Below are 27,259 nucleotides of genomic sequence, written 5' to 3'. Positions count from 1 at the left end.
AAACCAGTGGTTCCCAATCTGGGGGTTGAGAGGCCCCTATTAGGACCAAAGTTAAATCTGAGGGGGTCACGAGTAAACAGAGCTGAAAATGAGGAAAATGCAAAAATTATTATATTTCTAATCAGTATTTTTTTACTTTTGGATTAATTTCGTATAATTTTAAACGTGCATCAACTGATTGGCCACTTGGGGGTAGCAGACGCAAGTTATGAACACAATCGTCACCTTTTAAATTGACAAAGTTGGCAAACTTATGTAGAAATATTTGCCTATTTACACATTCAGCCGTCACAGAGCAACATTGTTATTCATTTGGAGTCGTGTTTGTTTCCAACTGAATGTGAGTACCATATTTACTCTACTTTAGCGGTTTTTGGAGATATCTGGCTCATTAGCTGCTACATGTTCCAATATGTTCACCACCTAGTTACCAACTGTCTGTTTTGTGTCCTTTTGGTGCTGAGCACGAAGCGCACATTTGGGTTTTGGAGACTGTTTTATGAAATCAGCTTTGAGTACACAGAGTATGAACCAGCTGCAGAGTCACTGATAACTTTGGCTGACTTTGCTTCACTTTAAACTGTCACAATCTAAAAAGGTGGGGAACCACTGGTTTTTGAACATCTGGGCCCATTCTGTACACATTCACATGAGATACAGTAACTCGTACGTTTAACATAAGGGACATGATGCAACATATTTATGTATGTTATATGTAAAGAACATATACTTTAACAGTTAATCACTTCTCTCTAAGTGATGAAAACACTTCAGAGATCTTTACTGAGTCAACTCCTTGTGGACCAGGTTGTTAGCTTCCACATGTTGTAGTGTCACCTCTGAGGCTTTCGGTCAGCTTATGTGCGTGCGTGTGAGTGAGATGCAGTGTGTGAGCATGTGTGGAAGGAAATCACACAACCAATACTGTACTGTGTTCAAACGTGAATGTGCAGGAGGTCCACCAAGATTATTTGTAGGGTGTTGTCTGTTGGACAGATTATTGTGTACAAAAGTAAAAGTATAAGTAAAATCCTGCTCCTTTATTCATATGGCTCATGTATGAGAGGAGGAGGAGGAAAGGTGCGTTGATCTCATCTCTCAATTTTTTCTTTGAATAAATCAAGCCTCATTTATCCAACTCCTGATTGTCTGCAGCTCACAGCTCTATTCATCTGTTCATTCTTTCTCATACATCCCTCCATATAGTACTTCATAGAGTCCTTGGTCCTTGGTCACTCGATCTTTTCAGGGTCGATGTTGTCCAGATCAATATCAGGCGAGGCCACACAACACATGCAAATTTTCTGGGTGTATAGAGAGATCTTATCTGTAGTGACAGTAGAAAAAAAAGAAGAAAAGTCAAGGTTTGTTGTCAGAAACCGGTGTTTGTTTTAAACTAACATCCTCAGTAGTTTTATACTTATAAATATCTGACAGAAGTCTTTACAGTACGTGCAGTGTATAGTACTGAACTTTGAAACACTCACTAATCTCAATCCCCCTTCAGCTTTAACAACACTAAAAGGAATTTTTACATTAGCCTATGGCAGCTGGTCAAGCTAAGACGTCTAAGCTACTTTAAAAAAGTTATCCATAAAGACCACAATAACCAACCACAGCCAAATTCTGCAGCTCTCGTCCCAGGACTGAATGTTACTGTTTCCTGAGGAATGCTGCTGTTGTTCTTACTTTGTAAATCTTACAAACTTTGTTTCAAATGAACACTCACCGAAGCCTCCTTTTGTATTCACTTTGTAATTTCATTGTGACTTTTTGTCATTTAATGCTGGCACAGCAGTTACAAAACCCTCAGTAACAATTAAAGCACATCCACTGTTGGTAGTCAGCTGTTCTTTCAATGTTTTTTCTAGCAGACTCCAATAAAGTACTACAAGGAGTAGTTGATTAATCGATTGGACGGCCAACAGAAAATCAAGTCTTTGTGCATGAATGAGAGAGTTACAGCGTTTTACCAGAGGTTTATGTACGATGGATAAAAGTTCATGATTTCTAAAATATGCATTTAAAAAAAGTGGACAGTTTTTTAGCTCAATAAAACACTGTTTTAGTAGCTCAAGATTATCAAAGGGGTATGAAGGTCTCAACAAACATGACCTTTCTGACAAAACTGCTGTCTTACCGATTACTTTGCCAAAGAAAGCTGGTCTGGAAGTGGGCGGCAGGTGGATGCAAATGAAGTAGACTGGTACACCAGACAGCGCCACAGCTATTCCCACCAGAGAGTTGATGGTATCGCTGTAGAGGGGCACCACCACAAGGAATACGGTGCACAAGCAAAAGACGATTGGGAAGAACAAAGACAGCTGGAGGAGGCAGAGAGAGGAAAAGAAGAAGAAAAAGTAGTAGTGAAAGGTTGGGGAGAAAGACAGTACAGGATTGAAACAAATATTAGTTTAAACCATATCCATCTTAACACATATTGCTCTTTTTGCCCTTAAGTTAGTCAGTAAACAGTGCAATCACTTTTGTGTTTGCTAAGAGATTTAAATAAGCTAATAAATGATCAGATTCACACAAAGGCCCAGAAGACTGCCGCAACTCATAACTACAACCATCGGTAAGGATGGTCAGGCGTACGGTTGAGATACTGTTGATGGGTAAACAAATGTAAATACAGGTTTAACATGCTTTAAAAAGGCCATAGAGAGGGGGTCAGGTAGCTACCATGCAGTTTGGAGGACAGATGAAAATTATATTTATGTCATGTATTGTGTGTCTTGAGCCTCAACTATTTTCAAATTACAACCTATGATCAACAACGTGCATGTACAGCTGTTTGCTTGTTTACTAAGCAAGCTCCCAAGTTAGGGTTAGCCTCAAGTTCCTGATAATTCACTGTTATTTTTAGTTTTGATTTTGATTATTTTGAAAACTACTGTAACTATTGTAAGTGTAACCAAGAAAACTGACATCAGAAATAATTAAATGCAATTAGATAAAACCATCGGTCCACCTCACTGATAAGCAGTTATGTTTGATACAGTTCTTCAAGTGTGATTTTCTTCATCTGGACAATGAAGCCTCACACTGCAGTCATTCAGTCTGAAGTTTTCATAAACTTTGTCACAGCTTCAAGACAACAAAAAGTGGCAGCACAGAGGAAAAAAAAGAAAACTGACATATGAAATCTCATTAGTTTACAAAGTTAAAGAATTCTCTTGATAAAAAGTGCGAAACTATGTCAAATACGTGCTTTGTTAAAGGTACTCTCAAATTTTCACTCAACAACTATCAGCAAAATATGCCTGTTACATGTATACCAAAATGTGGGTGTGATTCACAAGTTTGAAAATATGTTAATATGTTTTCCTCAGACACTAAAAAGCAGCTGAACAAGCCAGTCAGCCTCTGCTCTCAACTACAGAACTGTGACTTTGCAAAAATGTTTGCCTTTTCACGTCTGTGCTGTCACTGTCTGAACCAAATGACATGTCTCTGCACGTTGAATTTATACTACAGTGAGAACCTATGTCTGCCTGGACAGCAGCGTCACTATTATTCTGCATCCATACATGTTTGCACTCATGATGCATCACTACCTTAATAGGTCGGTGCAAGTCAGGAGCTTTGAATCGAAGGTAGATCTGGGCTGCGATTGACAGGCCGATGAACAACCAGTAGTTAAAACTGAAGTAGTTGATCAACTGGAAGACGTCGGGCACGATCAGGTAGAGCAGCGACATGGCACCCTTGGAAGGTAAAACCAAAGACAAACTCAGAATGTGACATCAGGCGGTGACCAAAATGACTAAATCCACTGAGTACATTTCAAAACACCCTAAAAAGATGTGATACTAACATTAAAAAGCAGAGCTGGAATTGGAGTAAAGCGCTGAATGTGGATCATGCACAGGACATTAGGCAGGTGGCGTTCTCTGGAACCAACGAAAAACAACCTGCAGGAGAAAACAAAATGTGAAAGGGTTCAATCCTCTCATATAAAAAGGAATTTGTAGAATATTTCTGTAAATCTGCACTAGAATAAAAGCTGAACCTGATCACACTAGCTTCAGGTGTGCTTGTGTTTACTCACCTGGAGGCAGCGATGATGGAGGAGTTGAGGCCTCCGTAGCAGGAAATGGCCACAGCCAGAGGGATCAGCCACCGAGCCCAGCCCAGCACCTCATCAGCAAAGGTCTGAAGGGACATTCAAGAGAACAAAGTGCTTACCTGTTACATTCATTTTTTATTGGTGAGATCAGTACTTCTCAAGGCCACTCACAGTGTGAAATCCAGCCGGACATCAAACAACAGGTGTAGGAGGTTAGAACATGCAGTGTTTACCTTAAGTTGATTGTTTGACCACAAAAACTGAATCAGCAGTCAAACATTTCTCTGTTCTGTTAAAGAGTGGCCGAGATTGATATTAAAATGAAACAATCTGGTCAAAGCTTGTAAAAACTTGCTAATCTCACTATGTAAACACCTAAAATGATCATTTGCCTTGTGAGATGTTAAAGGTCAGTGTAGTTGCTACTTAAACCATTAACACTGTAGTTCCCTTTTTATTAACTGTTTTCTTCTGCTGGTCACCTGTTGCTTTAACTTCCTACAGTCATAAATGGAAGCTATATATGAAACCAGAAAAGCAGATGTGATGATGTCAAACTCTGTTACAAAAAGATACTAATGTAGCCAAGTTCCATATAAAAACTCATACTTAGAAAGATGACCTGAAGTGACATTTGATGATTACATAATTAAAACACTTCAAAATGCACCTGCATTGTCAAGTAAAGGACTTTTTTCCCCAGTCATATATTTCGTCATTTAAATGTTCTTAGAATTTCTTGAAAATCTCATCTTGTTCCACGTATCGTCTCGTGAGCTGAGCGTAATGTCACTATCTATTTAGATACCTCTTAGTCAGGATTCGTGGTAAGGATGTGCGTGAAAATGTCAGAGCCAAACAGGTGGTTTTAAGTCCAAAAATAAAAAATAAACATGCAATTCGTTGCCAGGGTGTAAAGTCTAAACTGTGTGCAATGTCCAATGACAGCTGGAACAGTAAACCATTAGACTGAAAACTCGTCTGAGCATGAGTCTTTCTCCTAACATGCACTAATCACATCATCATCTTCCCCCATGTTCCTGTGAGGGGCGCTAACCTCTTTAGCTAAATGAGATTCCTGTCATCATCTGGACTCCTACACTCACAGATAACCCAAAAGAGATCACTGAACCAGACACTAGTGCCAGAGGCTACCAGCCAGAGTCAAACAGACCACAGAGGACAGGAAGGAAAGATCAAAACCTGCCTGACCCTGTGAGGTTGAGCAGATGCTGTCATTCGGATAGACCCTGTGATGCATTAATAGAGTTTATGGGTAGATATAAGTATGCACACGCTCCGACTGTTGAATCAGATACGGTTTCATTAGTGCACACAGACATTAGACCAAATTTGTGTTGCAGCTTTGGCCGATCTTCAGATACTCACCACAGCAACAGCTTCACTACTGAGCACTTTGTCTGCATCCATGACGACGTAGTAAGCTATGTTGGTCAAGATGTAGATCACTGTGACAATAGGCATAGAAATGGCGATGGACAAGGGCAGATTCCTACAATGAAAAACAAGAGAAGTGGTTCACATCGACTTAAGAGTTCTCAGTCATATCTTAAATGTTTCCTTTAGAGAGATATAAGAGTATCACAGCCCACACAGTAATAATCCACCATGGAAGAAAATCTAGACTGTATGCATGTTCACACACACACACACACACACACTTTCTTCTGAGAGAGGTGTGACTCAGACTTTGAAATACGATTAGTTAGTTACAAGTCAGATTTACTGCTGGACTTACAGCTAGTTATGTTTAATTGTGTAATTAAGTAAAGAGTATCAGGACTGAGAAATCAAGCTTCTTTCTGAAATGTCTGTTTCAGACTTTGTACCTCTCGGGGTCCTTGATCTCCTCTGTGATGAAGTTGAGTGTGTCCCAGCCAGAGTAGGAATAGAGTGCTGAATAGAGGGCCAAGGCCATGTCACCAGGGTTCACTTTGGAGCCTCTGAATGAGTCCTCAAAGTTTTGGTCAAAACCTACACCAACACAGTGTCAACACATTAACACAGACAGAAGTGTTTCAACTTTATTTTGTTAAATATATTGATAACTAATGCCCCATGCCTTTTCACAAGATACCTACAGTTTTAGAAGATCCAACTTAGAAACGGCAAAGGACAAAAACATACATGCACAAATGATCAACAAGTGACAAAAACAATCCAAAACATGAATAAAAGTGATAATCTAATAGTAATTTGTATTTAAGATGGAGAAATATATAAATAGACGTTTCATGTATACATTATACAAATGTTTGAACAGTTTAAAAGAGCTGGTCCAACATTAAACATTGCAATTACATCATTAAAAGTACTGTAACTTATCAATCAATATCAGTTTAAAACAAAAAGCATACAAATGCATCATCCCACCACAAAACATTTTATGCCAGCTTTACCTTTAAACTCATCAATTCACTTATTTTAATCCTACATAATACAGCAGTGCTTCAAGCAAAGTCAGAGGTACAGGATTGCAGTAGTGTGTTTGAGATCCTACCTTGTGCCAGCTTCACCATGCCGGTAATGATGATGACGATGAGGGCTAGAACCTTGGCTACAGTGGAGATGACCTGAAGAATAGCCCCCCATTTCACTTTCATACAGTTCACACAAGTCAGCAAACCTGATGAAGAAAAAGAAGAGGAAGAAATACAGCAAGGCAAGTTTATTTGTATAGTTATACAACAAGACAATTCAAAGTGCTGTACATAACATATAAGGCATTATAATAAATAAAAAAGACATTTAAATACAATTAAAAATGGTATGGAAATAGAAAGTTACAGTGCAGTTCGAGATATTAAAATGAAGTTTAAATTTCATTTAATAACAGGCAGTGGCCAACAGAGAAGTCTTAAACCTTGATTAAAAAAACAGAGTTGCAGCAGACCTCCAGTTTTCTGGGAGTTTGTTCCTGATATGTGGTGGACGAGTGTCCTAACTGTGACAGATGTGTCAAAACTGGCTGAGGACTTAAAGCCAAATGGTGGAGGTGGATGCTAACAGGGATTCTAGGGGAGAGTAAATTGGATTAAAGTGTGGGAAGGATTGGGGTGTAAGCTTAGTGTCAGCAGTGACCAACTCTTTCATCTGATCAGTGAACTCCAAGAGGCGGGATGAGGGAGAAAGAGCAACTGGAGAAGAGGGTGTCCTGCATGGGGTTACTTGGGGTGGTGAACAAGAGGAATCTTCACAGGGTGTTGTTGGTAAGTGCTGTAAACTCTCTTCGGGCGGGGGCTAAGGTGGATCTCTTTCAAGGTTTATTATTTTGATTCCTCTTGCCTCTAGTCCTAGGCAGACAGAATAAATGGATGATGCAAGAAGTTAGAGATGAATACTTTTACTCTTGTTTGTTTTGTCCATCTGCTATAAAAAGATACATGCAGTCCCAGAGACATTTGATTAGTCAATAAAGTGCACTGAATGAACAGCACATGCAGTTAAAGCCACGTGTTGAGTGACAACAAACTGCTGAACTACTTTTTAGTTTTGGCAGAGGGCCACTGATAAGCACCTCAGCATTCAACAGATGATTGGCCACTGAATATATTGGCTTTGTCAGACAACATCATGTCTCTTTCTAGCAAAAGTTGAGCCTGGTTCAACTTTTCCTGGATGAATGTTTTTTTTGCTGTGCCCTGTTCTGTCCCCACCCCTGCCAGTTGAACACACTGCCCCCATTCAAATGAGTATGAAGGCTGCCGTTTTTCACCCATTGCCAGATTTAGTCTGAATGAGGCTGCTACCCTGCTGTTTGAGGATCAGGGTTCATCCAGGTCATCTGATGGAGATTCAGGGTCCAGCAACAGTGGAGCTAATCTGTTATCAAGTTGTACACCTGGTTGTTGGGGAACTTTGACACACACTGGTGTCCAGGGCTGTGTCCTACTAAGTACTGGGGCTGATGAGGTGCTCTGTCTGGATGTTAATGCAGGCCAGTCAGTGGCAAGGCAAATCTCAGGGTGCTGGGCTCAGTCTGTGAGCCATCCCTCCCATTTCCCAGAGAAATGACCACTGCTTGTAGATGTAGATGATGAAATGACCACTGCTTGTAGATGTAGATGATGAAATGACCACTGCTTGTAGATGTATTACCTGACACACAGCCTTACTGTTACTTGGAAGTCTGTTTGGTGCAAATTAGCCATGGTAAAGTGGTGTCATTCCCACCTAGTCCATTCACTTCCACATTCACTTCTCACCAATAGATTCTAGTTTGGAGCAATTTTCTTTGTGAAAGTCATCTATGGAGGTCCTTGCTGCTCAATAGCTTTAGCCAAGAACCACGTTTCCAGTCACTACAGTACAGGCATGCGTAGTTGGTAGGCCGTGCTCAAGTAGTAAAGAAAAAGTCATAAAAGTGTTGTAAAATATGACAATAGCCTATTGTATCCCCATAAAATACACCCCCAGTGATTCATGAGTATTCAGGAGCCGCTGTTCAAAATTTCAAACAGGAAAAAAACAATAAAAGAATTTCAACAGAGGCGAGAGCAAACAAAGAAAGGCCTGTGCTGTAAGAAAATATTTACTTTAACTATTATAAAATGTTGCTTCCTTTTATATTACAAAACAAGAGACAGAATGATGGACAGGGGACGAGAAGAATAGATAAGTGAGGATACAAATTTGAAGTCAAGAAAATATTTTTTGCTGAAGAATTCAACTTTAATTAATTTCTATTATAAAAGAAATTCCATTAATTAATTTAAATACCAGTTTTACACGGTTTGAATGTCTTAAGAACAAATATGGAAACTGATCCAATGTGTTACTGTATATCTGAGCCTTTAAGAACCGGCAGAAGTATTTCCACTTGTAAGTTAACTAGCACATTCTCCCATTGATCTCCTGATGACATTACAGAGATTGAGACTCTTCTTCTATGATGAGCTTTTGCAACACACTTGGCTCAAAACTAAACAAACCAAACAGGTCTACGGTTGAACAGACATATTTACATAGCCCTTATTTGTCTTACTTTGTTGTCTAGTATCAAAAGCTTTAGGGTTGCTGAGTTTAGATGAAATCTACCGGTATTAAGTTCAGTTATACACATAGATCCTGTAAGAACAATGTAAACCAACACTAGATTAAGCAGCCGTGTTTTGGAAACCTCAGAGGTTCACCACATGAAAGTGTGTCATCTAATTAAATCTGGCAGCCACGGTTTAACATTTGCCTCTAATACCACTCTGCTGCTCAAAGTCACTAAAGACTATTTTGCCATGGTATTTTCTGAGGATACATTTGGCTTGACATCCTCAAATATTCAACAGACTGACTTCAGAAGTGCTGTATGGGAGAAAAACATCTTAAATGTAACTATCACTGTAAATACACCACTGAACAAGTGAAGGGAGGAAAACAAAAATCGACGCTTTTCATAACACTGTAGGATACAATATAAAATATTATACAAGATCAGCTGTCATACATACAGTACATACAGACACACACATCCACTCCCAGCTCACCTGTAATGTAAAACACATGTACAACAGGTTAATTAGAGCATAGCAGTGAGTTCAGCACAGGGAGGAAACTTACATATGATTGCGGCAGCGATGAGGCGGACGGCATTGTAGGGGGCTAAACAGGTTGGGTAGAAGGGCTGAACCAGATAGCTGGAGAAGGTCAAGGCTATCACTGCCTGACAAGCCGGCTCCACAATCAGCAATGACGTCCACAGTCTGCAGTGGAAAAAAGGCAGAAATATAACATTTAGTCACACTTAACTAACATAATAAATAGCATGAACTCACGCATGCAGTATAGCATTTCAGATTATTGGGAAACAGTAACTTACCGAATAAAAGCCAAAAAACCTCCAAAGGCTTCCAGGATGTAGGCGTAGGAGGCTCCAGATTTACGGATGGTGGTGCCCAGCTCAGCGTAGCACAATGCCCCAATCACAGAAAATATCCCACCAATGGCCCAGACTATGAGGGACAGGCCAAATGAACCAGTGTACTTGAGAACGCCCTGCAGAGAAACAAATCCATGTGGAAAATTAGTATATAAACACTTTACAGGGCAGCATAACTCCGGTTGATGTTAGAGTGATCTTTTTTTTTGGTTGTGTTTCAGTAAAAAAAAAAAAAGAACAAAAGAAATATAGTTGCTTTTGGTGCTGTCATAATCATCTTTGAATCCAATATCTAGATCAGTGATCTACCACAATGACAACAGGACAATCTGAAAATATGTACATGCCCAAATCTAATGTAAACAAAAAAAAGGTAACTATAACTAAAGCAGACCTCTGAAATTACTCATTAAATATGTATTAAGATTTAATAATGTTTGAAAAAAGTATGCATATTTCAATAAGAGCAAGACATTATTTTCATTGTGTCAAACTGAAAAAAAAAGATACAGTTGGTTATAAGAAATTAAATGTGATACCTTTGGTGAAACAAAGATGCCAGAGCCGATCATATTTCCCACGATGAGACAGACACCGTGCAGGAGGGAGATCTCCTGCTTCAGCCGCACACCACTGCCCTGAGACACGGAGTCCGCCTCAGCAACCATTCTGACTTTAGGCTGAAGGCTAAAAATCCTTCAGAGCAGCTACCAGGGATGTTATGAAGGCAGAGTGATTCTTGTCTGCACCAGATAGTGAGGAGTAGGTTAAGAAGGACAGAACTGGACTGGCCAAGACGAAGAGAGGGGTGTGGACCAGGCAGTGAAAGGGAGGCGGGAGTGTCACTGGAGGGCGAATACTATTTCTCAAACAGCCATTGGTTGAATCGAGGAGTGCTTCTCCACTGGGATGATCTGTAAGACAAATAATGACACTGTGACACATGTGCCTTAACGACAAATTCCTTCATTTTTCGCGTCTGCAAGGGTCCACATGATTTTAATATAGTCTATACCCATTTCTGCACATATCTGCGTGTCGAGTCGAGTTCATTTGTCCACACTGTAGCGCTCTCTGCTTCCCGACACACACTTGTGATTGCAGGCAAGAGCATTGTGAACATGTAGTAAACCACCAGCCTAGTGTAACATATCGTAATATATCAACATTTTCTATGTATAGATACAATGACTTATTTCACTCGGTTATCTGTCTAGCAGATAATCAGGGAATTCAACTTCTACTATCTGAGTTATACATCTTCATGAAACATTGTCACTCTTGAATAACTTGCCTGACAAAGCTGGTTATGAGGTGGCACCATAACTCCTGGATTTCCGGGTCATGTTTGTAACATACGGCCAGGCGCGAGGACAAAGACGCAACTAAGAGGAGGGAAGGACATTTCTCTTTGTTTCTAAATGTCAAAAAGTAAAATTACGGCTTTGCTGATGGCTCATTTTAAAAACAGATGACAAAAGAAGGAGAAAAACACAAAGGAATGAGATTGAGTAGTGGTAGTGAGAAAGCTGATGAATGAGAATATATAAAAAAATGTATTTTCTGATTGTTTTACAGTGGTTAGAAATAAACACGCTCCCTCACCCCACCTGATTTAGTCTGAACATGGCCTCCGGTGTGCAACTTGTCGAGCAGGTTCTCTTTCTTTATTATGAAGCTGAAATGCACAGACTCATGGCAATTACACATGGCTGTGATCCAGGCCACCACAAATCTGAAAGTTTCTGATTTCAACATATTCTGCATGTATTTCTACCTTTTATTAACATACAACATACTGCTTACTTACTAATAAGATGTGACATTGGTCTTTTTCCTGATAAACACACTCAGTCTGTCTCATAACTACCTGGATAAAGAACAGTGCACAGTTACCCACAAATAGTTTAGTGCAAATTAACTTGAGTCAAACAAGCAGTGTTACATGTTATGAAAGTTTATCTGTACAGTATTGTATGCAGGGTTGGCATATATGACGATACACACAGTGAAACCTCACAGTGGATGATATCGGGGTGGGGGGCACTTATACTAATGTAATGATCATAGCTGTCGTCAACTGTTGATCATACATGACAGCAAAATGAAATAGACGCTCACACAGTTTTATTATGATTGATTGATTGATTGATAGTGGTCTGCCATTGGCCGACCCTAAACACGTCTGCAGGCTACTGAAGTCGTACAGGTGGGATTGTATTGCACTTATTGACACAGCTCGTCTTCAAACACCTTCTGCAGGTTTCTAATAGGAATATACTTAAGTGACATTTAAATCATTTTCTGTGGTTGAGCTGCTCATTAGCCTGCCTCGGACATCAAAGGGACGGGAATATTTCACAAACACCCCGACTAAACTGTGGGAAACAACACAAAAATGATTAAACTATTACTGATTAGAGCTGCATAGTTTACTATATACACAAATTAAAACAACTATTTTTTTCTTCTGCACTGACATACTGACGATGTGTTTCACTCGCACATCGCAGCAACAGATATTTGTTTGTGCATGCAGTAACCAACAAATAAATAATTTCAGATAGCATGAAATGTTACTGTAATTAACATACAAAAAAAAAAAAAGAAAGACAAGGAAATATTTCTCATTGCTGAGTTGGTCAGGTGCCTGGCTCCAAGACTACTGGAACGAGGCAGATTTCACAAGCTTCATACACCAGTCTAAAAACTAGTTATTGACAGATTTAAAGAATATTAGACGCTTTGATTGTAAGGTTACAATATATTTTTATTACTATTAGTGGGGTGGGGGGGTTTAATTGTATGTTTTAATGTTTGGGGTTTATTTTTATTTCTCAAATTGCATGTTTTTATGTTTCCAATTCTATTCTTACTGTTAAATGCTCGTTTTATGTAAAGCACATTGAGTTGCCATTGTGTATGAAATGCGCTATATAAATAAAGCTGCCTTGCCTTGCCTTACCGATAGATCTCAGGATCACAGCTCTAAACTTTTTAGGGAACTGTCACAGTTGCAAAACTCTTCTTAATTACATGCATTAAACACGAACCAAAGTTTTCAATTTTTCAAGTTAAAGTGAAAAAATGGAATAAAGCTGCAACTAACAATTAGTTTCATTATTGATTAATCATCTTGATTATTTGTTTAGTCTATAAAATGTCAGGAAAACTACACACCAGGCTTATGAAATAGATGTGCAAATTGTTCTTCTGAGCTGAATTTCTTTCCCCATCACCAGAGAAAAATACTGGCAGGAGGTGTATGAAGGACAAGCACCCATGTGTCTCATTACCAGACCAATGAAATTACAATAGCATCTGCTCTGCATGCTGAAGCTAATATGGCTGCTACAGTTATGTGCTCCTGTTGACTTCTCATCTATGGAGGAAGAAATTATATTCTCCACACAATAACAACTATTACTGCTGTTTATTTACACTGTGTTCATCAGGGAAATCTGTGCTTATAAAGTCAGCTATCATTATGAATGTTTTAATGAGTGTATATAAAACTACTTTTATGTTTTTATGAAATTAAAGCTTATACTCTTATGTTAATTGTCTTGAGATTATGTTATATTGTTAATAAATAATCACTTAAGTTAACAAGATAATTTAATAAAGTGAGCTGTAAGATTCAACCTTTAACTTCTACTTCTCAATAGACAGAAGCAGAGAAGAAACCCCCCCCTAAACCCCATTGTGCATTAATTAAAAGACCTCTGTCAGGATGATGAATATGGATATGTTCTGTCTGTGACGACATGCCTGCATATGATTTTGAATTATATACAGGCTCCCTTTCAGCCAAGCAAACTGGGAGATCCCCAGTTGCAAATGTGTACTATGGATATTGTTATAAAACTCTGAAAGAATTCATCTCTTTTTTAATTTACTTCTTCCTGCCACAGCATAAATGCTGTCTTATCTCCAGCAATTATTTATTTCCATATTCTGTCTTTAATTGCTCCAGCTGTTTTGAGCTGAAACGCCCTTCTGGAGGGAAGCCAAATCCTCTCTGACAGACCTCAACTTGACTACAGCTTTCTTCCACCTGCACGTTTTAAAAAACAAACCATCTGAACAAACCAGATTTGATTTTTGAATGCGTAAGGAGATCTGTAGCTATGCATGACCCTTTGTGAACTAATGAAAAAGATCTGCACAAACACCAGTAATTTCCAGTGTGTGCGTGCATATAGACAATTTGACAAAAGGTTTGCAATTACAAAAAGAGGTTTGCGATTACACATCTATCTGTTTGTAGATGAAAAAAGTTGACACACAACAACTCTGCCCTTTTCCATTTGTTCACAAAATGTCACGCACAGCTACAGATCTCTACAGATTCAAAATGAAAATCTATTTCTTTATATATTTTATTACACATTCCAACATGTGAATTCATTTGATCAAAACGTTTTTGAAACTTTCATAAATTTGATTTTCATACATTCAGATGATGATACACAGCTACAATACATATGATCCTAATTTAAACCCATAGAAAAACAAACTATTTCAAGGGTCATTTGGGTGCCCACCGGTAGTTTTATGACACATTTGTAAAACTGTGAACTTATCCTTTAATTTACCAGACACGCTGTTACAGCGCAGGCAGGAAGGAATCAGAAACGTGGTCAGTAACTTACTTTACAGCCACATCGTGTATTCACATAAACTAAACGCTTGTGACTGCACTCTTTGACTCCATTCATCCTCAGTATGCCCCCTCCTCCCCTTGTTAGTCACACACTCTCTCCTGTTATCCTGTTTAAACACCCAAAACACCAAGCTGCTGTTTGAGATTAGCGCCAGATGGATTGATAGCTTTGTTAGCTCTGGCCTGATTCAGACTCAAAAGAGAGGAGAGAGAGAGAGACAGAGAGACAGAGAGATATCAATTAAACCGCCTAATTTACAGTACTTACATTACCTCGTTAGCTGATACTGATACAACTAAACAGTATCCGTGTTAAAGTCGCTGTGCTGTAAGCTAACGGAGCTAGCTAAGTGAAGCATCCGATATAACACACATGATGCTACTGATGCACATGCTTGCGTCAGATAACACGGTGACACTAGTTAACGTCACATCGAGTACAAACGACTCCATAAGCCATTAAATAGCTCCCGACAGCGGTGAAAAGTGGGCCCCTTGTTTGTGTGTAGTCAAATAAGACAACCATACCTGTGTTGTGTCGTGTTTTTCCTCCAGTGGAGCAGGCAGTGAGTGACACATGAACGCTACTTTAGGTTTGTGCAACTTTAGCTCGTCGAACAGCAGCAGTCAACATCTGCAGTATGGCTCCGCCTCTGGACCAACCCGCCAAATGATGGGTGGAAACACCTCCCGTCAGACACCGCCTTTACATCACTTTAAAACACAGTCACGACGAGATTATGCTATATTAACAATGGCTTCTGTCACTCAATAGGGAGCAAGCAGCTGGCACACACAGGTAGCGTTACAGGTACGGATGCAGGTAAATCCCCCCAGATTAGCGCACTGATCTTTATTTGAGTAGTGATGCGGTCACACAGGTGCGCCACTGTGCACTGGTAAGCAAATAGCTAGTCCATCTCTTGCCCATGTGATGTTAAAATGAAATGAGTTCCCCAGCTTTATCAGAAACAAGTAAGAACCAGAGAGTGTGGGAAGTTTCACACGCCACGTAATGAGGTGAGTTTATTCATAGCCTGTGGCAGCGAGACTCAAACATGAGAGCCGATAAAGTCACACATGAGGAGAAAGACAAACACAAAGCTTGACTATTAAAGACCTTAGCCCAGCCATATGCATTCCACTCTAGCCAACATTAAATTGTACGGATTAAGTTTCTAGCCTACAAACAACACTTACAATTACATTTAGCGATTGACATGTAGAAAAAGCTCATTTCCAGTGGGGTTTGGGGTCACACACAGGTGTCATCTAAGAGCCTGCTTTCATTAGACTATATATCAACCAGTGTCAAACAAATATTAGTAGCTAATACTTGTCAAGCAATGAAAGATTTCAAGTGAATGGGAACGTGTGTCAAAACGTTTTTACTGTGTATGTTTGAGAGACAGAAAGATAGTATTAGGCTACATTTAAATTCTATAGCCTATTTATTCTACTACTTAAGTATAAGTCTTGCTATGATATTGATTTGACACTCTGCTTGAAAAAAAGTGTTAATGAGTTAATGTATGCAGACTACATTGCTTTATATTATTGATAAATTCACATTTTATTTATATATCTGACCAGTTATCGCTCTATCATCCCTCCTCAAAACACATGTTAGAACAGCATTTCTTTCCCCATGTGGTTTTAATTTTGTGCTTTCTTCTTTTTATTTTCATTAGTCAAACTGTTCAATTTATAAAAGAAAATATTGAACTCCAACTTGTGTTATTTCATCAAGCCTACTTGATCTTTAAATGTCTGCAGCATTATTACAAACCTTAAACACATGTGATGGTTAATCAGTGACCATTTTTAAGGTCCCTGGCCAAACTCTTGGCATTAATGTGACACTTTGAATAAACACTAGCAAGGTAACTGTCTTGTTATATATGCAAACAATTGCTTTGTGATAAGGAACATGTCGCCTGAGTTGGAATGAGAACTTTGTGTACTCCAAAAGTAAAGCACCAAGCATGTTTATTTTCTGTTAAAATAGGCCCCATAACTGCACAACTCATGAACCAATTACTAATATAATTATACAGAATATTTGTCTGTACAGTATAGGATGAATGAATCCATAATTTAATGATTTCCCTGGAACCTCCTCAGTCATATAATTTGGGATTTGCTGCCACCTAGTGATTGCTGTTTTAATGATACCACCCAGACTATGATGTGACCATTAGGGTTTTTTTTAATGCAATCACAAAAGAGAGTCTGTACTGTTATCAATGGGTCATTTTAGTGTAAATACGGATTCTGTTGGACATTTTAAACTTTTCGAGCCATCAAATCGATGGAGACTGGTTGTTTGTAAATCTGCTCCGCCCAGAATGTCTTAACAGGAATTACCACAAAATTAAATGTGGTTAAAAAGTTTTTTTTTTAAATGGAATTGTGCTACATCTAAATGTTTTCTTATCATGAGTCAAGCTTCCTTTAAATTCCAGCACAGTGGACATAGAGGTGTGGATACCTACAGTGCATCACCACAGAAACAAAGAGGGAAACACCCTCTGTGTATCTCTAGCTGTATCCTGAACTCTCTACAAGGGTACGTTGGATTTGTCAGGGCTCTGATTAAGAGAGGTGTGTCAGGAGGCTATAATGGCCAATATGCTCTAGGATGCACATACATGCTCATAACTGTACCACTGTAAAGCCAAATAAATTATATGATGAGACTTCTGGTTTTTAGATTTCAAAATAACATCTTGCATCTAAATGTAATGATCTTGAATCACTTACAGGATCAACATTTTATCATCTAAAGATATTGCTAGATTAAGGAGACTAATGCTTCAACATGATCATGAAAAATGAATTCATGCATTCATCTTGATGTAATTAGACTATTGTTTTGTCTCAGGCTTACCAAAGAAAGCTCATCTTGTCCGAAATGCAGCCATCAGAATTAAAAAAAGAAGAAGAAGAAAAAAGAAGTATTTTCTGAAGCCTCTGCATTGGTGACCAGTTAGTCAGAGAATCCGTTTTAAGCTCCTACTGGTCAACATATCACTCATTGATCTCTGATATGCTTTATGAAGCTCCAAGAAGAGAACTGAAGTCTTGTGACTTGGGTCTGATGACCATGTTCATATCTGGACTTCAAACCTGTCTGCTCTCTGTTGCCTATGATTGAATTTTTGTCCCTGGTTCGGTTTTACAATTGACTATTTCTTGATAATCACAATCTAAGTTTTAGTGTGTTAAATGTTTAATCTATGATATTTCATTCATGCAGTTTGTAAAGTACTTGTAGATATGTTAGAATAATAATGATATACTGCTACTACCACTACTACTAATAGCAATGATATAACTGCACTGTGTGAACTTTGAAACAATGTTTTAAAGTGTGTTACACTAAAACAAATAAAATACTAATTAATGTAATGATAATTTAAAAAATACAACAAATTACAGCCAGTTTGAAAAAAGATAGCAATTTGAGTAGGGGTTTAAAAGATATCTGAATCTAAACCCAACATCCTTAAACCACAAACTGTCATCCTCCCTCTGCTGGACTGTGATAAAGAAATGAAGACAAATTAATATCATGAACTTAGACCTGAACCAGACAAGATAGGTTCACAGTTGTTCAAGTTTGTCTAGATGTTTGTGCCATTTTGCTCTAGTCAGTTGTCTAGATGAACACTGAAAAAGGTTTTGCTCGCTGTCATCATTCCTCCTGTTCATATTGACCATTAATCCCTCATTTCACACAGAAACATTTATCTAATAAATAATATGAAGCTTCATCTGTTGAAGTTTGCCAAATCAAGTGGATATGGAAGTTACAGTCTTTTTTAGTACCAAAATGCCCTCTTTTTGTCACTATACCTGCACCATTCTCTCTTTATTGATGAGGACAACACACATTAATCAGCATTTCTGTAAATGTGCTAGTGTTAGCCAGCTGGCTAATTTTCGACTGCAGTCCTCTGTCAGGATGTTTTCAAACCAACAGAGAAAAGGAAGATGAACAGGAATAAGATACTAAAATACTGTAACTTCAGAAGATATATCGACTTTATTTGAGGCCTCACATTAGCTTCAGATAGGCTAGATGGATTTGTGATTATTGTTTTAAGGCAGACCTCTGTGCATCATATTGTGTTCATTTGTTGTTCTTGTTTTTTATGTAACAGGCCCTAAAATGATACAAAGGGTCCCCATCAGATTCGAATTTTGGTTTTAGATGTTTTAGTAACGAATGGTGTGAAACCCATGACCAGTCACACATTGTGTCATTGTGTTGTTATCTGATGGAATTATAGTGGGAATGAAGTATTCCCTGTTCTTCTGGGGACCCCCTGGATCCCCTTCTAGTACTCCTGGGGACCCCCTGGATCCCCTTCTAGTACTCCTGGGGGTCCCCATACCCCAAATTTTGAACATCACTGGCCTGTTTGACTTTCTGATGGGGCAGGTTTTCCCAGTTTTATTCTGAAGGCCAAGTCTGCGCACGTGTCTTGCTGCAGTCATTTCCTGCCGGCTTGACGCAGCTCTTAACAGACCACCAGGCGCACCGGCAGCCCCCGTCTCTGCTGACTCAGTGCCTTACCAGCAGTCCCTTCACTCCGAGAGGCAGCAGCCAGCAACCAACGCACACTCTTCCGATCAACCCGCTCGGCACCACCACAGAAATGGCTAAGACCGCAATTGGTGAGTTTTTGCACTGAATTTCTTTCAGGGATGTCTGAGATTTTTGGTGGTTTCGCAGGTTTTGAGGATGCTGAGAGGTAGTGGCGACACCCATGGCACAAAAGGATGCTGAGGGTTGATGATGAGAGGGAGCGGCCAAACTCTGCTGCAAGTCACTTCTAAAAAAATAACTGCAAAACTAATACAATCTTTTCCATTTTTTTATATGTCTTTATAAGCTATAAATTGTCTCATCCTAAATCCTAATAATTGCTGATCATTATGGGCTGGTTCAGGATTCAGTTTGCCATATGGTGAAATCCAGTGACGCAGGTTTTTTCCATTCACTTTACAGCAAGAGATCAAACGAGATTTAATTAATATCATGATTTTTTTTTCGTCACACAGCAGCATTTTTTTTATTTTATCGATGTCTGCCTGCTTGGCGCACCTGCTCTTATTGCCTGAGTCAGAGCCGTGCAGCATAATGCAGCGCAAGCGACCCCACCCAACATCTCCGGTCCCTTCAAAGAAAGCCAGCCGCTCTCCAGGCTGTGAAATGTCTCACCGTGACCAATCTCCTTATCAAAACTGGGCCATCCTATGTAACTGTAGAGTGAAAAGCCTGCTGAACCAATTTTGTGGGTGACCGCTATAGGCATTGAATGAGAAAGAGAGGAGAGCGAGAGAGAGGGAGGAAGAAAAAAAGAGAGCATCCTTTTCCAGAATTGCTTTGCAGTCGAGGGAAGAATTTACGACTGGCGATGAAAATGAATGTTGTCTCAGAAATATCTATAACTATTAAAAAGGCTATTGGCCATAAAAAAATGCCTATTATGTTTATTGGCGCCACAAGTGAGTATAATGTGGCATTATTTAGCAGAAATATATGTATAGAATTGCATGTTATGGCAGGTGGGAGGCCTTGTATTTGTGTCAGCCTGTGAATTTCCATATCAAGGCTTGACATATTTTCCAATGGCTGGTATTTGAACATATTACTTTGAGAGCTTATAAACACCAGATGTGACCTACAGGCTTTATGAAAAGGAAGCCTTTAGACATATCTAACATTAAGGTAGTTTTTTTGGTTTTTAGGGGCTTGTGTACAGCCAGAAAAAAAGTGTGTGTGTGTGTGTGTGTGGCCGGTCTAGGGAGGATAGTGTTTGTTTTTGGGTTGAATAGGCACTTGATGGATGGAGGGGCATGCAGACAGACAGCAGTAAGGGTCCTGGTGTCTGCGCTGAGGGACGTCGGCAACTAAACCGACTGTTATATTTATTCCCCTCTCCTCCTCCTCCTCCTCCTCCTCCTCCTCCGTCTCCTCCTCCTCCTCCTCCACCCACCTCCTCCTTCCTCCCATGATTTGAGCTGTGGACAGGCAGAATGGGATGGGCAGGGAATATAAAGCAGTCATCATCCCATCGTCAGTGCAAGTCAGCACTCACCAGGTCGTTGAGTTCACTTATAGACTTTATTTTATTTAGAGAAACACAGCAGCACAATACTAGTTTTTCACATTTCTGACAAAAAGGAGTCATGAGTCAGTGAATATTTAGGAATGTATTTGAAGACTATGATGCAGTATATGTGTGAATATGTTTGTCATTCCTTGGGGGAGATCTGAGGACACAAAGAAACATCCTTCTACACTATAAGATGGAGCACCAGTTGTCAACTATCCCACTGATAAATCAGTGCTCAAACCCAAAGTGCGCACCCATGTGCATTATGGCCTCTAAGCGCTGCTCCTGATCTTTATCGTGCACATTTGTCATATCCAGTTAGGTGTGGTCATTCAGCTGGTGCCCTAAAATCAATTCCTTTTGTGTGTGGAAACAGAAGCCACTTGGACAATAATACTATCAATATCAAGCAACCAATCATGTCCGAATTCTGCTATGTTTCCCGTCTTATCATCTTAATGGCCCATGTGCACAAAGCTTGAAAGTATCTGCCGGACTAATAATTCATTCTGATTTATCATCAAGTCCCGTCGATCAATGCAGCACACTCCCATTACTGGTTCAGATGACTGTTGCTCTTTTAAGATTGGGAGGAAGAGGTGACATCAATCCAGAAGGATAGTATACCACATGCTCATGAGCTCTTCATCACTTGTGGAAATCAACAGATGCCGAGGCAATAGAGGGCTCTCATTTCAATGTAGAGGATTGTGACAATTAACACCATTTCCTTTTTTGTTTTAATGTATGGATGACCTTAAATGGACGCAGGGTGTGGTACTGGAAAAGTCCAGCCCGCCAGTGCTGCACCAGATGACTAGATTTGTCCTTGATCATCTGGGTGCCATAACGTTTCCTTTAATAGCCAATCTTGCTGTGGTAATACCTTCATCATTTTGTGATGATATTGCTGCTTGGTGGCCCTTCTTTAAAGGGCCTGTATGGGCTGAACACAGTTGCCAAGCCTGTGTTGCTGTGAGGTTATAGCACCCTGGAGGAGAGTAAAGGGTGTGATACACAGAGCCGCATTTGTGGGACCGCCCTAATAAGCAGTTTGCTCTTAGCTTTGTCAACATTGTCTTTCACTTTGTGCCATTTTGCTCGAAATGATTCTATGACCAGAATTAACATTTTTATTGTAGGGGCTGGGCTTGTAAGAGGAGATGAAGGAAGGGAGGATGAAAGAAGTAATGGCAGAAATGTACCAAATAGAGGTGTGGCAGTTTGTGCTAACGCAGAATTTAAGCTCCCAGGGGAAGCAGAGAGTGTGGGTGAAAAATACAGAAAGACAGAGTAAGAACGAGAGGATGGGATAGAGATGCTGAATACATCAGCAACAGATGAAACGGAGGCTCGGGGCTGCAGAAGGTGCTGGGGAAGAGGGACGCTTGCGGGGGTGGAGGTACAGTAGATATTGATGATCTGTCCTCTTTGGCTGATAGATTGAAAGAGGAAGTGCAGCTTGCTGGGTGTGTTTCTGTGGTCGGGACAAGAGGAGTCTGAGAGGAGACTCTCAGGGAGGATGCAGAGCTGACTGGTTGAAACCAGTCTGGCAGAGTGGACCAGGAGCATTAAAGTGGTGTTGTCCCTGTCTGACATTATTTTGTCCTCTCATATTCGCATATTCTCATTTTAATATACAGTAAGCAGCTGACTGACCCAGCGTGTGTGAACCTCAGCCAACATGTCTGAACACATGCTGCTGCTTGGACGCTTCCTGCTGTGGATGACACTGTGTATCATTTGTCATTTTTATGTGTCTGATCCACCGGGAATGAGCTCATTACCGTGGTTACCAAAGGAAAATATCTTTTCTCTCAGGAGAAATAATGGGACAATTTAATATATTTGCACAGTAGAGAATCTCATTTTTTTTTATTAGGGATATAAAATAAATACCTCCACAGCTTTGAGTTATAGAGCTATTTCAATTCACAGTGAGAGCTTATCTTATACTAATACAATTAATAAATTTAATTTAATCTGATACAGTCATCTCACATACAAATAAGCTATGAACTATGAACTATAAGTAAACTGTCAATTCGGTCAGTTTGAAAAGCAAAAAGGCCCAACCCAGAACTTGGCAAGCATCATTCAAGAGTCTGTGCTTATCTGCTTCATAAGCACTTAACCCAAATTACCTGCTCCACTGAATTGTTAACTGTTTGTGCCTTCAGCTGTCAAGTGGGCTTGTGTGACGGATAAAATGGCTGACAGGGTCTTGACATACACATACCCTAATGAGCCTGTGACAACCCTCCAAAAGCTCTGTTCCCCCCCTCTAGTCAGCAGAAATGGCACGGTCCACTAATTACAAATTAAAGTGCCATCCACCTGAGGTGGCTGCTTCCATTAGGCTGTCCTGAGGGCAGCTGATGGGGGCTGCAAGTCCCACTGGGAGCTGCCCCCGTTGCTGGTGTTTAATCCTCCCATCTGTGATATCTGTTTATATCAGAGAGATATGATGATGCTCACATCAAACACTTGCCCCACCAGCCAAGTGTTTTCTCCATCTCTCTCCATCCACTCGTTGTGTTTCTCTAGAAAACTCCACTTTTATCTCCATTCCTACTCAACCCCTTTCTCTTTTCATCCTGGATTTCTCTGTTTTCTCACCCCCCTCTACCATGCTCTCACCTTGTCCTGCTTCCTCCTCAGGGAAGGGGTTAACAAGGCCATCAGAGAATAGTGAGAGCTACATCTGAGAGTTGATCACATTACTGTGGCGTCTGCCAGTCTGCAGGGCAGAAAGCGAGACACAGGGAGGAGAAGAAGAAGAGCAAGTGAGCAGGGAATAGGAGTAAGGAAGAGGATTTGGATTAATCATACAGTGCACTGTACCCCACTATGGAGAAGCTCTTTCACAGTAAATCTAATTTCTGGCTTTTCCACTGTAGCCGACTGCAAATCATGAATCAACGTGGCACACTTCAGCCCTGCAGGCCTTGTGCTCTGGGTGATGGATTATAGCGGGCTATGACAGCCGGCATGCAAATCTGCACTACCTCGACAGAACCTGTAGTGTGTTGCAGATATTTTGCCACTCTCCCTGCAGGGACTGCTGCTGAACCCCCAGGCCCACATTACGAAGTAGTAGATGCCGAAAACATAATAATACATTCAAAAAATCAAGGTCAGACAAGGATGGTCGTTCTTTTCTTTTCTCTGTCTGCCCTTTGGAGCACTTTGTCCCTCCCTATTAAGCATAGAGCACGTTGCCAAATACAGTATGATTCTAATGTTATTAACTTTTTGGACCATAAATGGGCCGAGGGATGGGCTGTTATATTGCTGTGTTATGCTGATTAGCTAAACCCTTGGCTATTAGCCTCTATCCATCAAGTGCAGACAAGGAAGATAAGAAGCAGTTTGAAGATTATCCCAACATCTAGCCAAATACCAGATTTTAAATTACCTGAACCACATAAACTAATCTCTGATGTTTTTTGGCGCTAGCCACAAAATGGCAGCGAGGCAAAAGGGCGTTGGTCTGGCTACATTCATAAATAATAGACCAAAATGAAATGCATAGCTAATGATGTGTGGAGAATCCTGTGGAGACGACAGCATCTTAGCTGTTGGGGAAATTAGGCCAAGTAAGGACACTGCGCTCCCTTTGCAGCTCGATGAAAACAAAAGCCACAAAATGTCTACAAAACCCAGACCAGTTCAGCTCTGCCAGACATCCTTTGATGAGATTTTCTTTTTTTGAGGACTTGATGAATATTTATTTTTCTAGAAATTCAGATATTTACTTCAAGGGCCTCCTGTGGAGGTAAAAGTAGGTTAATGATGTTTCATCTTTGTGTGTATGTGTTAGTGGGTTAATGATATTTCATCTGTGGGCATGTGTAAGTTAGCAGTGCTCTCAGATTGCAGTACATACAGAAATAACACACTGACATGCATCCATTTATCTCCACAGCTTACAAAGAAAAGATGAAGGAGATTTCAGTTCTCTCACTCATCTGCTCTTGTCTGTACCCTGAGACCCGCAAAAACATCATGGGTGACTTTGAGGGTAAGTGGAAATCAGACTGAAGATCTTTATCAAACATGCTTGAATGAGAAGTCGCATTGAGCTAACAAAGGGGTTTTCTTTATCTTTTTCTTTCTTCCTCATTAATGCACACACATGCAGACATGGACATCAAGCCTATTAACAAGAGGGCCTCAGGCCAGGCCTTTGAGGTCATCCTGAAGCCGACCTCCCCTGTGTCCGATGTTGCTCACTGCGTTACCACCCCTCCAAAGAAAGACATTTCCCTGGAGGACATCCAGAAGAAACTGGAGGCAGCTGAGGACCGGAGGAGAGTAAGGATGTTTCCTGTCATTTCATTACACCCAGCTGCCACGTGACACTTTGCCTGAATAAGTGATAATGGTTTTACACCAGCCAAAATCTATATGTCCAAGTGTAATATAGCTTTTGGTGTAAAATAGCTTTTGGTTTCTTAGGCTAGATTACAGGAAATTCAAAAGGAAATAAAGACAGTAAACACGACCAATTTCATACAATCACTGTTAGGTTGTAAGTAAGTATTTGGCATCTAATTCCTGTTTGTTTGGTCAATAGTGTGTCACATTGACTGCTGAGCGGCAGTAAATCTGGTGCAAAACTACTATGGAAAATCTAATCTGACTTTGTGTAATTCCTGCATCTCATTGATCCTCTTGTCAATACAGTCAGTCAAGCACCTGACAAATCCAGCAACCCACCAACAAATCAATCAACCAATCAATAACCTAGTTTGACAGATTTTTTAACACCAGATATCCAATACTGAGAGTCAAACATAAAGTATATTAAATAAATTATAGTGGATACCAAGAGACCATTTTATGCTTAACATTATTGATAGGTGGACCTGCTCAGACTCACTTTTCTAAATTTTAATAGGAATCAATAAGAGGTGCTCAGTAAATCACTATTTCTCCCTGACTCATCCTCCCTCTGCTTCCTGTCCTTCTTTTGTCTCTTCTTCCTCGTCCAGTCCCAGGAGGCGCAGGTACTCCGGGCCCTGGCTGAGAAGCGGGACCACGAGCGTGATGTGCTGCTGAAGGCCATGGAGGAGAACAGCAACTTTAGCCGCATGGCTGAGGAGAAGCTCCAGCAGAAGATGGAGCAGATCGAGGAGAATCGGATGGCTTACCTGGCCAGCATGATGGACCGCCTGCAGGAGAGGGTGAGGAAGGATTTTAGATCAGGAAGTCAAGAACACTGTAACTCCCGACTATTCTGATTAGACGCTAGAAGAAATAGTCTCAAATCTGTGTCAATTATTTAATTTTTTAAAATGTTATTTATTCAATTGACTTTTCAGTTATATTGTCACCACACAGTCAGGAATTAAAGTTATAGTTAAGAAATGATAAACCTTTATATATTTATTTGTTGGCGTATACAATGATAAAATATCCACCAGGTGTAAGATTCTAATTTTAGAACGTAAAACCCCCAAAATGAAGATATGACCTCAGTGTCCTCAGTGTCCTGCAGTAGCTTACACCAGCCATTTGTAAATCTGTTTCTAAGTTTGTGTGTAAATTCCTTTGTAAGTTCTTCATAACTGCTAGTGAGTTTCATAGTAGTAATTTGCTACTTTCTAATTGGTTGGTAGGAAACATCTCAAGCTTAGTTCAACCAAAAGCAATCAGCTATTTTGACAGTAACATACAGCAACTGCCAAAAACTAACCAAACAATATATTAAACTTAATTGCTAAACCTTTGTAAATGTAAATGTAAATGGTTGCATGTAGGCTGTATACCTGCTTGACCTTTATAGAAGTACCACGATGTGGAAAAACAGCTAACGGAGGGAGGTTGTCAAAGACAAAGATGCAGTCTTGTGGATGTAAGTGGGAGGTAAATAATCATATGAGGGGGAGAGAACATGAGAAGAGCCTCAGGTCGAAGAGGAAGACAGGTGACAGAAAAGGGTAAGGAATAAGGCGTTACTGCAAAGGTCAAATTAGAGAAAGTGGTGAAGTGAGCAAAAAGAAATGTCAAGAAAATGCCGGCAACCAAAAAACATTGCATTTGTTCACTTGTGTGTGTTTCTGTAGGAGAGGCGTGCTCAGGAGGTGCGCAGGAACAAGGAGTTGAGAGAAGAGGTGACAGCGTGAGAAGCCCCAACAGGTTCTACGTCCCACCTCCAATCCCCCACCTCCAACCACCACCACCCCGACCCCTGAGGAACACACCCCTCTCCCAGCTTATCCCACATGTCCCCATCCCTCCACCCCCCGCCATACTCCCCCATGCTACAATGAAAGTACCACAGCCTGATGAGACGCCACCCCGAGACAGTGGGAGGTTTGAATGGGGTTGGGGGTGGATCCAAAAATGAAAAAGAAAAAAAGAATTGAAAAAAGAAAAATTAATGTCTCCCACCCACTATTCCCAAAAAAAGAATGTTTTTGCTCCGTTTCAAATGAGAAGAAAAGAAAAAAATCAAATTGACAAGTGACAGTGGGTATTGGTTTTTGTAAATA

At 40.1% G+C, this 27,259-nt stretch overlaps 2 protein-coding genes across 4 annotated transcripts; one reads left to right on the top strand and one right to left on the bottom strand.

The window, feature by feature from the left end:
* Window positions 1–861: 861 nt before the first annotated feature.
* si:dkeyp-120h9.1 (Y+L amino acid transporter 2-like) lies at window positions 862–15,224 on the bottom strand. Its single transcript, XM_053333988.1, has 12 exons — window positions 15,160–15,224; window positions 10,505–10,879; window positions 9,906–10,081; window positions 9,647–9,789; window positions 6,594–6,719; window positions 5,923–6,067; window positions 5,462–5,585; window positions 4,055–4,158; window positions 3,821–3,917; window positions 3,561–3,710; window positions 2,141–2,324; window positions 862–1,327 (listed from the first exon to the last, which is right to left on the bottom strand). Exons 2-12 carry the CDS (start codon window positions 10,631–10,633, stop codon window positions 1,233–1,235), a joined length of 1,473 nt encoding a protein of 490 aa, XP_053189963.1. The 5' UTR covers window positions 10,634–10,879; window positions 15,160–15,224; the 3' UTR covers window positions 862–1,232.
* A 4,071-nt stretch (window positions 15,225–19,295) lies between these two features.
* Window positions 19,296–26,890, top strand: stmn2b (stathmin 2b). 3 transcript variants are annotated; one of them, XM_053334256.1, is made up of 5 exons: window positions 19,296–19,314; window positions 24,688–24,783; window positions 24,904–25,076; window positions 25,757–25,948; window positions 26,831–26,890. In XM_053334256.1, exons 1-5 carry the CDS (start codon window positions 19,296–19,298, stop codon window positions 26,888–26,890), a joined length of 540 nt encoding a protein of 179 aa, XP_053190231.1. The 3 variants fall into 3 exon arrangements, with proteins under 3 accessions (XP_053190231.1, XP_053190229.1, XP_053190230.1); XM_053334254.1 differs by having other exon boundaries at window positions 24,688–24,793; window positions 24,896–25,076; XM_053334255.1 differs by lacking the exon at window positions 19,296–19,314 and having other exon boundaries at window positions 24,666–24,783.
* The last annotated feature ends 369 nt before the right edge of the window (window positions 26,891–27,259 follow it).

This window comes from Scomber japonicus, chromosome 15 (genome assembly GCF_027409825.1).
Source record: "Scomber japonicus isolate fScoJap1 chromosome 15, fScoJap1.pri, whole genome shotgun sequence".
Lineage (NCBI taxonomy): Eukaryota > Metazoa > Chordata > Actinopteri > Scombriformes > Scombridae > Scomber > Scomber japonicus.
This window is presented reverse-complemented; position numbering and strand designations above follow the sequence as displayed.